This window comes from Sander lucioperca, chromosome 13 (genome assembly GCF_008315115.2).
Source record: "Sander lucioperca isolate FBNREF2018 chromosome 13, SLUC_FBN_1.2, whole genome shotgun sequence".
Classification (NCBI taxonomy): Eukaryota; Metazoa; Chordata; class Actinopteri; order Perciformes; family Percidae; genus Sander; species Sander lucioperca.
Genome location: NC_050185.1, coordinates 25,445,617 through 25,460,679, shown reverse-complemented (window position 1 = coordinate 25,460,679; position 15,063 = coordinate 25,445,617). Strand labels below are relative to the sequence as shown.

Genomic DNA, 15,063 nt, shown 5'->3' with positions numbered 1-15,063 from the left:
TTGTTATTCAGTTATTCATTTACGATATGTCTTTAGGTTCCAAAGCCCTCTTCAAAGTCCAGAGCTTTCACAGAGCAGAGCCAACTCTGTCTGATAAAGACTGAGAGACTTTTCATTTCTAGGTCAGGAATGAACGTTCATGTTCAATTCCTCCTCCACTGTTGATCTGATGTGGATGTTAATGCAGGACAATGTCAACTGAAACAACAGATCTGTGAAATCCTCCTGCTTCCCTGAAGTCACCCTGAGACAACATGTTGACTTCCACATCATGAGTCATGCAAACAACAATCAGTGAAGCACTGGGCTCCAACAGGACATTCAGATACACCTCATATCATGATTACGTTTTAAAATCACTTAAGGATGTGCAGTGACATGGCTTCTTTTTTATTTAATTTGTCTTATAAAAAGGGTCAAATAGAAGAACAGTATGCTCACTCTCTACTGCCTCTGATTGGCTGAGAGACAGTCAGGTAGGAATGAGGTCGGTTAAGGTAAGAATACCAGGATAAGCCAATCAGAAGCAGAGTAGGGCGAGACATTACTTCACCTGGAGCACCAGGCTCCAGACAACCCAGCCCTCAGGTCCATAGGCCACCCAGACCTCTCCACCACCATCAGGTGATGGTTCCCAGAGAGGCTACGCGGTCTACTGCTGGATACACCTTCAAAAGTCAGCAGCAACAAGGTCTAATAATTTGAACTTTGAACAAAAATAAACACATCTTATGTACTCATTACATTACGTTTTTGTCAGCTGTGGTGAAATTATGTTAACTATTACTGAATCAAAACATACAAATAAACTGGTAGGCCATGCTGAGACAAATGTCTCCAAATGTGTCTTTAATTTGACAAAAGACAATCACTTGACAGTCAAACTTCATGCAAATCTGTTCAGTTACAAGTCTCAGAGTCCCAGTGGTCATGTGACAAATCTCTATCTATCTATCTATCTATCTCTCTATCTATCTCTCTATCTCTCTATCTATCTCTAATCTTTCCATCTCTTTGTCTGTCTTGTATCTGTCTATCATAAATGTTTGCATGTATTTGACATTTCTTCTCTCCTCTGGGACAGTTAACTGAATATATTTGAGTTGGGGACAAAACAAGATATTTGAGGACATCATCTTGGGTTTTGGAAACTCTGATCCACATTTTGGAGACAGAACAACTCATCCATTCATCCAGAAGATAATAATAGCATTTGCACTCGAACGCTCGCCTCTGATTGGCTAGTACTCGTTGCCTTCGTAGGTTGGTGATAATACCTAATAAGCCAAACAGAAAGAGCAGGGCGGGACATTACTTCACCACCTCTGGGTGTGTGAGGTCTATTACCTGTTGTGATCTGAGATCTCTTCACTCCACAGATACAGACTCAGAGAGAGAGACTTTTATTTTGTCTTTTTAATCTATCTATCTATCATTCCTCATCTAGACATGGAAGCAGTATGGAACAGGAAAGGATCTAAGGAACATTTTTGGAGAAGTCGGCACTTAAAGCTGAATGATTTAAAAGAAGAAACGCTAGGTTTGGGAAACCAATATCTCTCCAAAGACAACATCCCAGAATACCCTTACCCAGAGTTTGTCGTATCTCATGTGAGACACGACACAGACGAAGAGGGATTGTGTGGCATCATGAAGGATAACGGCTTCAAGGTAGGACTGGGCGATATATCAACATTATATCAAAAAACAAATAAATTAGCATCAAACACTCAACAGATGCTCTTTTCTCCTCCTCTGTATTTTATTAATTGCAGCACTAAACAAGAAAGGAGGCTTCTTTAGTATCCATTATGACCATTATAGGACGAAGGGAGAACATTTCTCTTTGTTTAATATCATTAAAAGAAAAGTTAGGTTTTGCTGTTCGCTTCCCGACTCATGTTAACAGAGAAAGAGAGAAACAGCGCCACGTTTCGGAGCGTGTGTGCGTCGCACGGTTTGACGCATGTGCAATGTAGCTTCGTGCCCGTCAGGTGCCCGTATGTGACCTCAGACAGTGTGTTTCCCTTTCGTGCGAAAGAAGAGGTGTGGACAAATTACCAACAGAACGTACAGCGAAAGACGGTGCAAAACATTTCAGACCGTCCTGCCAACCTGTAAACATTTTAACATCAATGTACGCTGGAACGTTTTTTTCATTCTAAAGTCGCTGAAGCTGCTGCTGTTTCAATCCTGTCGGCTCTCTGCAGCGGGCGGGGCTGCACAGTTCCCCCCGCGACTCACACACACACACACACACACACACACACACACACACACACACACAGTGCTCGAAGTGGGCCGGTACTCTCCGGTACGTAGTACCGGCACTTCTACATTTTACTCTTAAGCGTACCTGCACTTTTTCTTGCGTACCGCTACTTCTTGCCGGTACTCTACCACTGACAGAGAGAAAGCGTTTTAGAGAGATTGACCCTAACGTTACATAAACTACGCTACCCAGAGGGCACTACGTGATTTACCTCGGATCTTGACAAATCACGCAAAGGCAAGCAGTCGGCCCACCCTATCAGAAGTTCGCTTAGCCACGGACGCTAGTTGGGAAAAGCTGTGTGATGCCTGCAGCCTGACCTAACAGATTTATCACTGCTGGAAACACAGGAACTAAAAAGAAGTGTGGGGAGTTTGTTTCAGACACCGCACACACTGGGTACAACACTTAAACTTATTCAACAACTCTGCTCCGGTCGCATCTACACGTCTGCTTCCTCTCTCTATTTCTCCTCTGCCCCCCCCCCCCGCCCCCCCCACACACACACACACACACACACGGTGGATATGCAGGAAAAAACAGAGATGAGACATACACGATGACCTAAATTGAGGACAGCTACACTCGTTATTGTAAGTGCAATGATAAGTTAAAGTCCAATAAGTACTTTATCAAACCGTATGAATGTGTCCCAGGCCAGGATAGTGTGTGTGTGTGTGTGTGTGTGTGTGTGTGTGTGTGTGTGTGTGTGTGTGTGTGTGTGTGTGTGTGTGTGTGTGTTCTTGTTTAACTATATTTGTGGGGTCCAAAAACCGGGAATACAGTATAGTTGTGGGGTCCGGACAGCTTTGTGGGGCCAAAATGCTGGACCCTACAAGGTTAAAGGTCTGTTTGAGGGTTAAGACTTGGTTTTAGGATTAGGGTTAGAATTAGGTTATGGTTAGGGTGAGGGTAAGGGTTAAGGTTAGGCATTTAGTGGTGATGGTTAAGGTTAGGGTAAGGGGCTAGGGAATGCATTATGTCAATGACGGGTCCCCACAAAGATAGTGCCACTAACCTGTGTGTGTGTGTGTGTGTGTGTGTGTGTGTGTGTGTGTGTGTGTGTGTGTGTGTGTGTGTGTGTGTGTGTGTGTGTCCCAGGCCAGGATAGGAAATTAACTAACACTGTAAAGATCAACAAGCCACTGACACATATGTTCAAATTTGATTCATTCAAAATCATTATTTTTTGTCTTAAATCCCGCAGCCATTTTCATATTATACCAACATTTGCAGCATCCTTCTATATGAACTTTGACCGCGGCACGCGCAAGAGCGGCCAGCCGCAAAATGCCGCTTGCGCTGCGCTTTGCTCAGCGCAGCGGCAGACCAGTTCTTTTGCGCGCATGTCATTGACAACAATGGGTTTCATAGCGCAGCGCTGCCGTTTGCGCGTACAATGTGAATGGCCCTTTAGCCTCCGTCCAGAGGGGAGATACTGGAAGTCCCTATTCAGAGGGTGTAGGCTATCTTCTTTGGTAGCCGTAGCTATCCGCTGTAGTTGTTTAGCATACAGGGATGTGGGGTGCAGCTGGGACTCCCCAGTCAGCTTACTTGACCATTTTACAATTTGGTTTAGGCGATTCTTGTGCTTGACTGAGACACACCCAAACCATGCCACTAGGGAGAAAGATATGATTGTTTCGATAAATGCATGATCGAATAATGTCATCATGGTCTTATCTATATTAAAATGGTAAAATTTTCTCAAACAGTATAGACGCTGTTGTCCTTTTTTACAGACAGCCTCACAATTCTCCTGGAAATTTAATTTGGAGTCAATAATTGTCCCTAGGTGTCTATAGGATTGTACTTGATCCACTAGTTGACCATTTATAGTTATAGCCTCATATCCTGGAGATTTTCCAAAATCAATGTACATATCCTTTGTTTTGGATATGTTCAATTGAAGGTGCGACTCCTCACACCATTGGACAAAGTCTTCAATTATTGGACCATGACCTCTGTCATTTTTATGGAGCAGACTCACTATGACGGAGTCGTCCGCATATTTAATAATGGTCCTATTTACATATTTGCTCTGACATGTTTGTATATAGAATGAACAGACGGGGTGAAAGTACGCACCCCTGTGGTGAACCTGTAGAAGAGCAAAGCTGACCAGACAGAGCTCCATTCACCTTCACTCTCTGTGTCCTGTTTGTTAAAAAATCCAGAATCCAACCAACAAGATTAGGACAAATAACATTATATATGAATATGGTGATATCAGATTTTGTTCCGTATCTCCCAGGACCCCTTCAGGGACCAGTCCTCTGAGTTGGATCTGCTGTGGTGGAGTCTGTCTGTGGGACCTGATGAGATAAAGTCAGCTGAGAGGAGACTCCTGGAGAAAACCTACCCAGATCAGACGGAGGAGCAGCTCCAGAAGCAGCAGGGATTCCTGGAGAAGTTCACCACCTCTGCAGCCTTCCTGAAGACCTCCAGGCTGGGCTCATACCGCTTCACCTTCCCCCTGGAGGAGCTGTTGAAGGCCTACAGAGAGCAGGTACAGGGGTAGAATTAAGCTCCATCAGTTTGTAGGTTGTGTTGGCAGAAGTAAAAACAATCAATAGAGTGATAGACGTCTCTCTGAACTCTTAGCAGGAAAGATGCAAGGGCATGTCTATTGCTGCTTGCAGCTTTAATTATTATTATTATTATTACTATTGTTAAGGGACCGTTCGGTATTTATGGAATGGACCACCGTAGGAAAATAGGGGAGGGTCATGTCTTTTTATTTCCTGCTGAGGGGAGGGTCATCCAACATTTTTTAGTCTGGGGGGGGGGGGTCACCCAACTTTTTTATTCATGAAAAGAGCAAAATTTCAAAGTGGCTTGTTTGGTGCATATTTATCCATGTAGCTCTCAGTCTCGGCCCCCTAGCAGATGGTCTGACCGCATACGCGGAGTTTGCTGGAGGAGCACTGCCCCCCTGGTGGCTCAAACAGGTAATTGCATTGTTTAAAAAATGAGTGGAATAATTACATCTGGCATGACCAGATATTAAATAAATATCTTAAATAACACAAAACAACTAAATGGTGATAGGTAATACATCTGATTTCATATACTGCTTTAGTAAAAATAATATTACCTGGCTGACGATGGGAGCAGCAGGACGCAAAAAACAAAAGTTATTGTTGCACTAGTCTGGACATGTTGCCGTGCCAACCTTCCAATAAAGGTTTCCTAAATGCCATGTATATACATGTGATGTCAGCTTACTAATTGATTGCGGGTTTTGTGTAGATTTGGACTTTTATAAGTTTATTCCACTTTGTTTAAACAGCGAAGTGGAGAGGCCTCGTTCACCTGTTTGGAGCTGGCTGGTGAATGTGACGCTCGTATCGGCCTTGCTGGACACACCGTGACTCTCTTTTTTCGTGTCATTGGATTACGGCAAAATACGGATCTTTTTTCTCAACGTGTCTTAACGTTTTATGGTGAGTTTGGAGAGGCATCTCAACAGACTGGAGGTCCAACACTGATTGTTCACTGTTACATTTTAGTTGAATTTAAGCGTCTGTCTATTGCGTTCCAAAACAGCCGTGCCGTGATTGGATTTCATAAGGGCGAATTGTTAAATTGTTACAATGTAACTTAAAAACTTTAAAAGTAAGCATATGTGTTTTGGAATATAATGTTCAGCTTCGGCAGCTTTACCTATGTGCTAAAATATACAATGATGATAGTGACAAGTCCATAGCAACCAGCGTTGAATTGGTTATTTCCCAGCGTCCTTTGCTGAATGGTCTCAATGTTTTATTATTTTATTTCATATGAATACTAGTTTACTAGAGGAGGAACTTAGTATTTGAAGTAATGCAGTAATGCAGGAAGTGTGCATTTAGTTTCCATGCTTATTGTGTTTCCACAACAATGTTAGTGAGTAAATCTACTGAAATGGCCCCCCCACCATAACAGAGGAGTGGGATGTGTAAGATGAGAATGCAGAGGTTAACTCCTGTACATCATGGCTGTAAAAATCAAATGGTGTCTGTACTTCTTTGCTAAGTGCAAACTTGCACGCGAGGGGAGGATCACGTCTTTTTAGGTTAGAGGCCACAAAACTCCTCCGGTGGCCCCTTAAATAAATAATGAACAGTCCCCAATTTAAACACACAGTTAACTCTAAGAAACAGCTCTTTCCTCCTTTTAACATATAGGAAGGAGAGCGTTTCAGAACATTACTGCTGGAGGATGGACACCCGAACCGAGGCCGACGGTACCCGACGGGCCTGGCCGGGCCGGGACAGATATTTAGAAATGATGTTGGGGTTCTGGTTGGGCTCGGTCACATCAGCGTGATAAGGCATTGAACATTTTAAGTTTAAAACAGCTTATTATGTAGGTGTGCGCCTGTGTTAACGTGAGCTTGTTGCCCCGTGTGAGCTGATGACCTCATCTGTTGATATTTCTGAATGTCTTCCTACAGTTGATTCATAAAAGCTTTCACTCAAACAAACGTACACGTGTCATTAGTATGTATAGTATGTCGGGTTCTGGCCGGGCTCGGGCAGAAAAATGTGGCCCGATCCACACTCTACTTAATGTACAGTCGTCCATTAAAACCTCTTCTGTTGTCTCCAGTTTTGCTCCGGCGCTAAGCCCGTCATGCAGGTGTTCAAGACCGTCCTGTTCAAACAGGAAGTGAATTACGTTGTGCTGGTCCACAGTCCAGATCAGGAGCATCAGTTCTCTGACTATCCTCTGCTGACTGACAACCCAGACGCTGTCTGCACTTACAGAGACGGCTGCTTCATCTGGAGGCCTGAGGCCATGAGTGAGACACACGGGTAAGAACCACAGACACTCATCTGTCCTGCTGTTATTACAGACACTGAACTGACCACAGACACTCATCTGTCCTGCTGTTATTACAGACACTGAACTGACCTGGAACTTGTAGTTTCCAGTTGTCTCTCTGTAGCTGCCATATCTTTAGTAATAGTAATGATTGAAAGTCTTCAACTTTATCTTTGTCTCTGTTATTTGTCAGATATGAGTTGATCGTGGGACCTGATCAGATGGAAGCCCAGGAGCTGTTTGGTAGAGACGTTCAGTATTATGTTTGGGATAATGTCTCCATCGCCCTGCATGTGGAGAATAAACAGGTACCTTTACTGCTCGTTCTTCTCACTCTCTACAGACACCCTGTGTTTCCTTGCAGTCTTGTTTTTTAGTCTTTTCTGTCCATATTCTAAAGATAAAGAGGTCAGGATGATCCAAAGTGGATCTGCAGGTTCTGGGCAGATTCAGACATTTAGGACAACTCAGATACATTTCAGCCGTCTCTCAGGTGAACTTTGTCTCTAAAGTGTTGCTGTTAAGTAAAAAGTCCATCTGAACTTTATTATTTTATTACTAACAAGTCCTCCAAACCATATGAAGATATAGTACCTATGGGAGCATGTTTTAGGGGAGGACAGTCTCTTTATTCCTGCTGCCCACCCTGCCTGATCCTTCCTGCCACAACAGATCCACCCCACACTTGTGTTCATATGTTTATAAAGCGCATACAACGTATATCCTCACCACCTTTTTAACCCTTTCATTCAGAGACCCTGCACTTGTTCTGCTCTTCATCTTCTCCTCTTGTTTTTCTGTTTTAGGTGCTGAACTTTGCCGGCCGACTGAGAGACAACCTCAAGTCCTGCCGTAGAGAAATACTTACAAAGGATGGTGTCACATATGAAGACTTCCCAACAGAGGAGCTTGTTAATGAATTGTGGCCTGACCATCCCTCCCCACTGGAGAAAGATGAATAGCTAAATTAAGTGTCAACAGTGTCACCATCTGATAGTTTTTCACTATTAAAGTGTCTTCCCTGAATCTTCCTGCCTCTGAGTCTGTTTTTGGGTTCTTCCTGTCTGTGTGGTGTCCATCAGTCGTTAAGACCTGACATCCTGCTTTACTTTGGTAAACCCTAAATAATATCACTGGGTCACAGTTACACTCAGCAGTTTCTGGGCTGATACTGTCGTGTTCGTTAATTGAGAGGAGGTCACTAAAGCCCCAACAGCTTCTCTCATTTGATCTCTGTTTATTATAAGTAATAAAGCAAAAGGATTACATGACACACATCGATGCGGGTCACTTTGCTTCACTCTGAAAGCTCCCAGACTTCCTACAGACAGTTGCTATTCTATTCTACTCCAGGGTGTCGCCTCCTCCCATTGGTTGGTTGGGGATAAAGATTTATAAACTCTTCATGTTTTGATTATTAAAGAAACTAAAGCTGTCGGAGAAAGTAACGTAAGAAAATACTCTAGTAAAGTATTTAAGACCATTTAAATATTCCAACTTTATTTCTGTAATAACTTGACTTCTTTCTAAAATATTCAAACTTTTTCTAAAATATTTCTAAAATATTTAAACTTTTTCTAAAATATTTAAACTTTTTCTAAAATATTCAAACTTTTTCTAAAATATTTAAAAGTTTTCTAAAATATTTAAACTTTTTCTAAAATATTCAAACTTTTTCTAAAATATTCAAACTTTTTCTAAAATATTTAAACTTTTTCTAAAATATTCAAACTTTTTCTAAAATATTTTAACTTTTTCTAAAATATTTAAACTTTTTCTAAAATATTTAAAATCTTTCTAAAATATTTAAACTTTTTCTAAAATATTCAAACTTTTTCTAAAATATTTAAAAGTTTTCTAAAATATTTAAACTTTTTCTAAAATATTCAAACTTTTTCTAAAATATTTAAACTTTTTCTAAAATATTTAAACTTTTTCTAAAATATTTTAACTTTTTCTAAAATATTCAAACTTTTTCTAAAATATTTTAACTTTTTCTAAAATATTCAAACTTTTTCTAAAATATTTTAACTTTTTCTAAAATATTCAAACTTTTTCTAAAATATTTTAACTTTTTCTAAAATATTTAAAATCTTTCTAAAATATTTAAACTTTTTCTAAAATATTCAAACTTTTTCTAAAATATTTAAAAGTTTTCTAAAATATTTAAACTTTTTCTAAAATATTCAAACTTTTTCTAAAATATTTAAACTTTTTCTAAAATATTTAAACTTTTTCTAAAATATTTTAACTTTTTCTAAAATATTCAAACTTTTTCTAAAATATTTTAACTTTTTCTAAAATATTCAAACTTTTTCTAAAATATTTAAAATCTTTCTAAAATATTTAAACTTTCTAAAATATTCAAACTTTTTCTAAAATATTCAAACTTTTTCTAAAATATTTAAACTTTTTCTAAAATATTCAAACTTTTTCTAAAATATTTAAACTTTTTCTAAAATATTTAAACTTGTTTCTATGTATACTACTCACAGAGAAGACATACTGAACTGTAATGAAGACTTACATTTGTTATTGTATTAAAATAACAACTCAGATTTCTATGTTTGAAACTGTGAATTCTGCTAGAAAGTTGTTCCGTTTATTTATTTATTTATTTATTTGCATTTTCATTTTCATTCTGATGTCAGAGTTCTGCTGCCTCCTGCTGGTCATCACTGAGTACTACATGCATACTGTGTCAGAAGTATATTATTATATAAGTTAGTATGTTAAGATGCAAAAGTGGAGGAAGTAATACATCAAAAAAGTGACAAAAACAGGAAGTACTCAGATCTATTAAGGGACTGTTAGTTATTTATTTAAGGGGCCATCGGAGAAGTTTTGGGACCTTTAGGCTAAAAAGACGTGACCCTCCCCTCGCCAGTAATAATTTTTCTATGACCCTCCAAAACGATTTGAAAAAGAGGCATGACCCTCCCCTTATGTGCTAGCTTGCGCTTAACAAAGATGCACAGATGCCATTTGATTTTTTTACAGCCACGACATACAGGAGTTAACCTCTGCATTCTCATCTTACACATCACACTCCTCTGTTATGGCGTGGGGGCCATTTCAGTAGATTAGATCCATATTTTGCTGTAATCCAATGACACGGATAAAAAAGTAATCCACAGCGATCAGTAGATCCACAAACAGAGTCACGGTGTGTCCAGCAAGGCCGATACGAGCGTCCCATTCACCAGCCAGCTCCAAACAGGTGAACGAGGCCTCTCCACTTCACCGTTTAAACAAAGTGGAATGAACGTATAAAAATCCAAATCTACACAAAACCCGCAATCAATTAGTAAGCTGACATCACATGTATATACAGGGCATTTAGGAAACCTTTATTGCAAGGTTGGCACGGCAACATGTCCAGACTAGTGCAACAGTAACTTTAGTTTTTTGCGTCCTGCTGCTCCCATCGTCAGCCAGGTAATATTATTTTACTAAAGCAGTATATGAAATCTGATGTATTACCTATCACCATTTAGTTGTTTTGTGTTATTTAAGATATTTATTTAATATCTGGTCATGCCAGATGTAATTATTCCACTAATTTTTTAAACAATGCAATTACCTGTTTGAGCCACCAGGGGGGCAGTGCTCCTCCTGCCCCCCCCAATATAATTCGCTTTATTAGGACTACAAATAAGACCAACATGCAACTTAACTTACAGCCAATCAGCTTTCGTGTTATTGGTGCGAGTCTCTTTCAGATTGTACCACAGACATAAATATGTGTTATCTAACAGTGATCTGAGTTATCTTAATTTAGCATGGCTGCTAACAACCCTCGCCCCCTTTTTAACCCTTTCATTCAGAGACTCTGCACTTGTTCTGCTCAGGGCCGGCTCTAGCCCCTTGGTTGCCCTAGACAAGACTGAGTTTTACACCCCACTAGTCTCGCACTGCCAGATCTCCACAGCGCTGTGTCAACGATAGAGTAGCAATGTATGTTCATTTTAGTTTCTAGCTTCCATGTAAGTTAGATGGCACCAACATTTGGTCTAATCATAACTGGTCTGGCAACCCAAAGGCTCCAGGTTCCAGATCTGTGTGCATGGTGACTTATGATGGGGGGGTCTGGGGGTCCACCCCCTGAACATTTTGAACATTAAACACTTAATTTCCTGCATTCTGGTAAATTTTTATGCACCTATTTCTACCTTTTTCTGAATCAATTTATGCTGGAAATATCTTTATGTAAAGGCAAACGTAGATTACAATCCAAATATAACCGTAGCCTGCTGTGCATTACGTGATATCTCTGCTGATACGGTAGATCTCAGACCTCCTGACAGACTCAGATCCCCGTTTGGGTCTCTGGTCTCTGAATGACACAAAGTTTAGGGAAGTGGCTGAACGCTGCTCTACATCGGAGGTGGGAAACCGAAACTACGGCAGAAATACACGGAGCTCAAACGGGACACATCTGCCGCAGCATGTCCACAGCAGAGGGCGTCCTTTATAAACCTGAAGCTGCACAGACTGCACAGATCCGTGGTCTGTGCTGCTGCTCGTCTCTATTTTTACAGCGAGAGAGGACACTAAGACGCACAGGTCTACTTCAGAGCTCTGTGTGTTTGAGTCTGACCCAGAGACTGGAAACGTCACGTCACGGGAACTTCAAACTAAATCATTAGTTTGAAGTTTTCCCCCAATTAGGAAATGATCGACAATAATCATCAATTCAATCTAATAATCAGGTTGACTAGTAAACGTGTGGCTGAGAGGGCGCCCTAGGATGATCATGTTTAATAAACATGTTTTATTTTATTTCTTGTCTAATTCTATTATTAAAGAGAAGTAGACCTAAGGGCCACACGGCGTCCCCAACACATTGACGCCCTAGGCAATCGCCTAGTTCGCCTATAGCAATCGCCGGCCCTGGTTCTGCTCCTCATCTTATCCTCTTGTTTTTCTGTTTTCTCAACTGTTAAACAAAAATAATTGGGTTCCCGGTTAGCTCAGCTGGTAGAGCGGGCGCCCGTATATAGAGGTGTACTCCTCAACGCAGTGGCCGTGAGTTTGACTCTGAACTGTGGCCCTTTGCTGCATGTCACTCCCCCCTCTCTCTCCCCTTTCATTTCTTCAGCTGTCCTGTCAATAAAGGCCAAAAAATAATCTTAAAAACAGAACAGAATTCATAATTTCAGCTTTTTATAACTCACAAATTAGGTATAGTTTTATATAAATTAAGTTTTTTGACCATATATTAAAAAAAATAAGTGTAAAACTAGTAGTAATAGGCTGGAAAGAAGGTGACTAAGAAGATGTAACACAGATTTGGGTGATAATTTATACTTTATGTTTTATAAACTGGCAAAACAGGCTGGGTGACTTTTGAGCTGATGATATGGCCACATCCCTTTCTACTCTGAGAGCTGTTTGACTTCCTTGACTTCTCTCCCCCAACATCGGCACAGATATCATAGTTTTCACGTGACGTCACTATGGGAACCAAGGGGGTAAGCCTCTCTCCACACCGTGTAGCTCCTATGGCGCCATGTTGATGCTACCAAGCCATCAGCTCCCGTTAGCATCCCATTGACTGCCATTCATTCTGACGTCACTTTGACAGAGAATAACTTTACATCTGAAGAGTTTAAAGACTCTATTTGTCCATTGTTTATTTCTAAAGAAACACGACAACTAAAAATGTAAATAAATTCCCAAATAAATGTCCAAAAAATCTAAAAGTGATGCAAAAAAATGCATATTATTAACATGATTTACATGAAAAAGGACTTATAAATATAAAAAAACATAAAAATAAAATATAAATCATATGTTTAAACATTTTCTAAAATATTTAAATTTTTTCTAATATTTAAACTTTTTCTAAAATGTTAAAACTTTTTCTAAAATATTAAAACTTTTTTCTAAAATATTAAAACTTTTTTCTAAAATATTAAAACTTTTTTCTAAAATATTAAAACTTTTTCTAAAATATTAAAACTTTTTTCTAAAATATTAAAACTTTTTTCTAAAATATTAAAACTTTTTTCTAAAATATTAAAACTTTTTCTAAAATATTAAAACTTTTTCTAAAATATTAAAACTTTTTTCTAAAATATTAAAACTTTTTTCTAAAATATTAAAACTTTTTCTAAAATATTAAAACTTTTTTCTAAAATATTAAAACTTTTTTCTAAAATATTAAAACTTTTTTCTAAAATATTAAAACTTTTTCTAAAATATTAAAACTTTTTCTAAAATATTAAAACTTTTTTCTAAAATATTAAAACTTTTTTCTAAAATATTAAAACTTTTTCTAAAATATTAAAACTTTTTTCTAAAATATTAAAACTTTTTTCTAAAATATTAAAACTTTTTCTAAAATATTAAAACTTTTTTCTAAAATATTAAAAAACTTTTTCTAAAATATTTAAACTTTTTCTAAAATGTTTAAACTTTTTTTTGTTTTGGGGTTTTATTCAATTTTATAGCATTTAAAAAAAATTATTATAAAAATATGTTGAAAAAAGTGACAAAAATGTCGGAAAAAGCTTCTTAAATGTGGGGTGGGGGAACATAAAAACATTTTAAAAAGTGACAAAAAAACATCGGAAGAAGTGACAAATAAACTTGGATAAAAGTGTCGAAAAAGACGACCAAAACGTTGAAAAAAAAAACATTTTAATTAAAAATTTTGACCGAGAAAAACAAAAAGGTGCATGTCGACGGGAAGACAACAGCTCAGTCCGAGGGAGTTGGGTTGGGAACCGAAGGGTCGCTGGTTCAAGTTCCAGTACGGACCAAAGTACAGAGTGTGGATTGGTAGCTGGAGAGATGCTAGTTCACCTCCTCTTGAGCAAGGCACCGTACCCCCCCAACCGCTCAGGGCGCTGGTCCAGCACTGGCAGCCCTCTCACTCTGACATCTCTCCATTTGTGCATGAATAGGTCCTGAGCATGTGTGTGTGTGTGTATTTCAGGCCTGTGTGTAGTGATTTCTAACAGAGTGTAAATTGTAATTTCCCCACCGGGGATCAATAATTCGTATTTTCATTCTGATGCCAGAGTTCTGCTGCCACCTGCTGGTCATCACTGAGTACTACATGCATTCTGTGTGATAGATATATATATATATATATTATATTAGTTATTATATTATTATATAAGTTTGTATATTAAGATGCAAAAGTGGAGGAAGTCACACATCGAACAAAGTGACAAAAAACGTGAAGTGCTGAGATCTATTAAAGTACTAATAATACCACACAATAAAATACTCTTTTACAGCCAATAGTTAGTCAGTCAGTTAGAGAAGTTTATCAAAGAAAAAGTACTTTCACTTAAGTATAACATGTGTGTAGTCTTTTGTCTTTCTAAACAAGGCATCACGCTGTTCACACAGTAAAAAGGACAGTAGAAAACAAAATCAAACTCATTTTTATAGCATTTAAACCACACATCGGACATTTTTTTGTTCCGTTTCAACAGTCAAAGGTAAAATACATATTTGACTTCTAGACAAATACAGCATAACCCTCTGTGCCATATTCAGACAATACAGCAGCTACTTCAATCTATGTCTTAAATACTTATTGTGACCAATATTTAGTGTTGTATGTATTGTGTATTGTATGTATAATGAGGCTTTTATTCTGAAGGTGGCCCGGAAGTCGTCGCCTTATCGTAGCTTGCCCGATGCTGTCAAAGTCCGCTAGACGATCATTAAACTAACAGAAAAACAGAAATATAAAGTATATCAGTGATAGTAAACTGAACGCAGCTGCTTTAGAGAAGCTACACGTCTACGCTGAGAAACTGTTTCACAGATTTAAAAGCCTCATTTCACGTTAAAGTCGACTGAAGTTCCAAGCTAATGTCATGTTACCTGAAGCTAACCTGAGCTAACAGGATTAGCTCCTTTAAGTGGTTGATAACTAACAGTTGACGGTTGTTAAATGGCCGCTGAGCGGAGCCGTTGGTCGCGCCAGCCTGGAGAGCTGTAAAGGTGAGTGTTTTACG

At 38.7% G+C, this 15,063-nt stretch overlaps 2 protein-coding genes across 3 annotated transcripts in view; both read left to right on the top strand.

The window, feature by feature from the left end:
• The first annotated feature begins 1,348 nt into the window (after window positions 1-1,348).
• Window positions 1,349-8,111, top strand: LOC116036422. Of its 2 annotated transcripts, none has more exons than XM_031279944.1 (5): window positions 1,349-1,671; window positions 4,527-4,781; window positions 6,866-7,071; window positions 7,275-7,384; window positions 7,886-8,111. In XM_031279944.1, exons 1-5 carry the CDS (start codon window positions 1,450-1,452, stop codon window positions 8,041-8,043), a joined length of 951 nt encoding a protein of 316 aa, XP_031135804.1. In that variant the 5' UTR covers window positions 1,349-1,449; the 3' UTR covers window positions 8,044-8,111. The 2 variants fall into 2 exon arrangements, with proteins under 2 accessions (XP_031135804.1, XP_031135803.1); XM_031279943.1 differs by having other exon boundaries at window positions 7,275-7,389; window positions 7,888-8,111.
• A 6,579-nt stretch (window positions 8,112-14,690) lies between these two features.
• Window positions 14,691-15,063, top strand: part of pgap2 (post-GPI attachment to proteins 2) — a 13,789-nt gene continuing 13,416 nt past the window's right edge. Inside the window, exon 1 of the mRNA XM_031279942.2 lies at window positions 14,691-15,049. The gene's annotated coding sequence lies outside the window, so the exon portion shown is untranslated. The remainder of the gene's footprint in view (window positions 15,050-15,063) is intronic.

Coding starts and splice junctions, on each gene's coding strand:
- LOC116036422 (XM_031279943.1), top strand. CDS start 1,450: ATGGAAGCAGTATGGAACAGGAAAGGATCTAAGGAACATTTTTGGAGA. Junction 4,782..6,865: donor TGAAGGCCTACAGAGAGCAG/GTACAGGGGTAG, acceptor TGTTGTCTCCAG/TTTTGCTCCGGCGCTAAGCC. Junction 7,072..7,274: donor GCCATGAGTGAGACACACGG/GTAAGAACCACA, acceptor GTTATTTGTCAG/ATATGAGTTGATCGTGGGAC.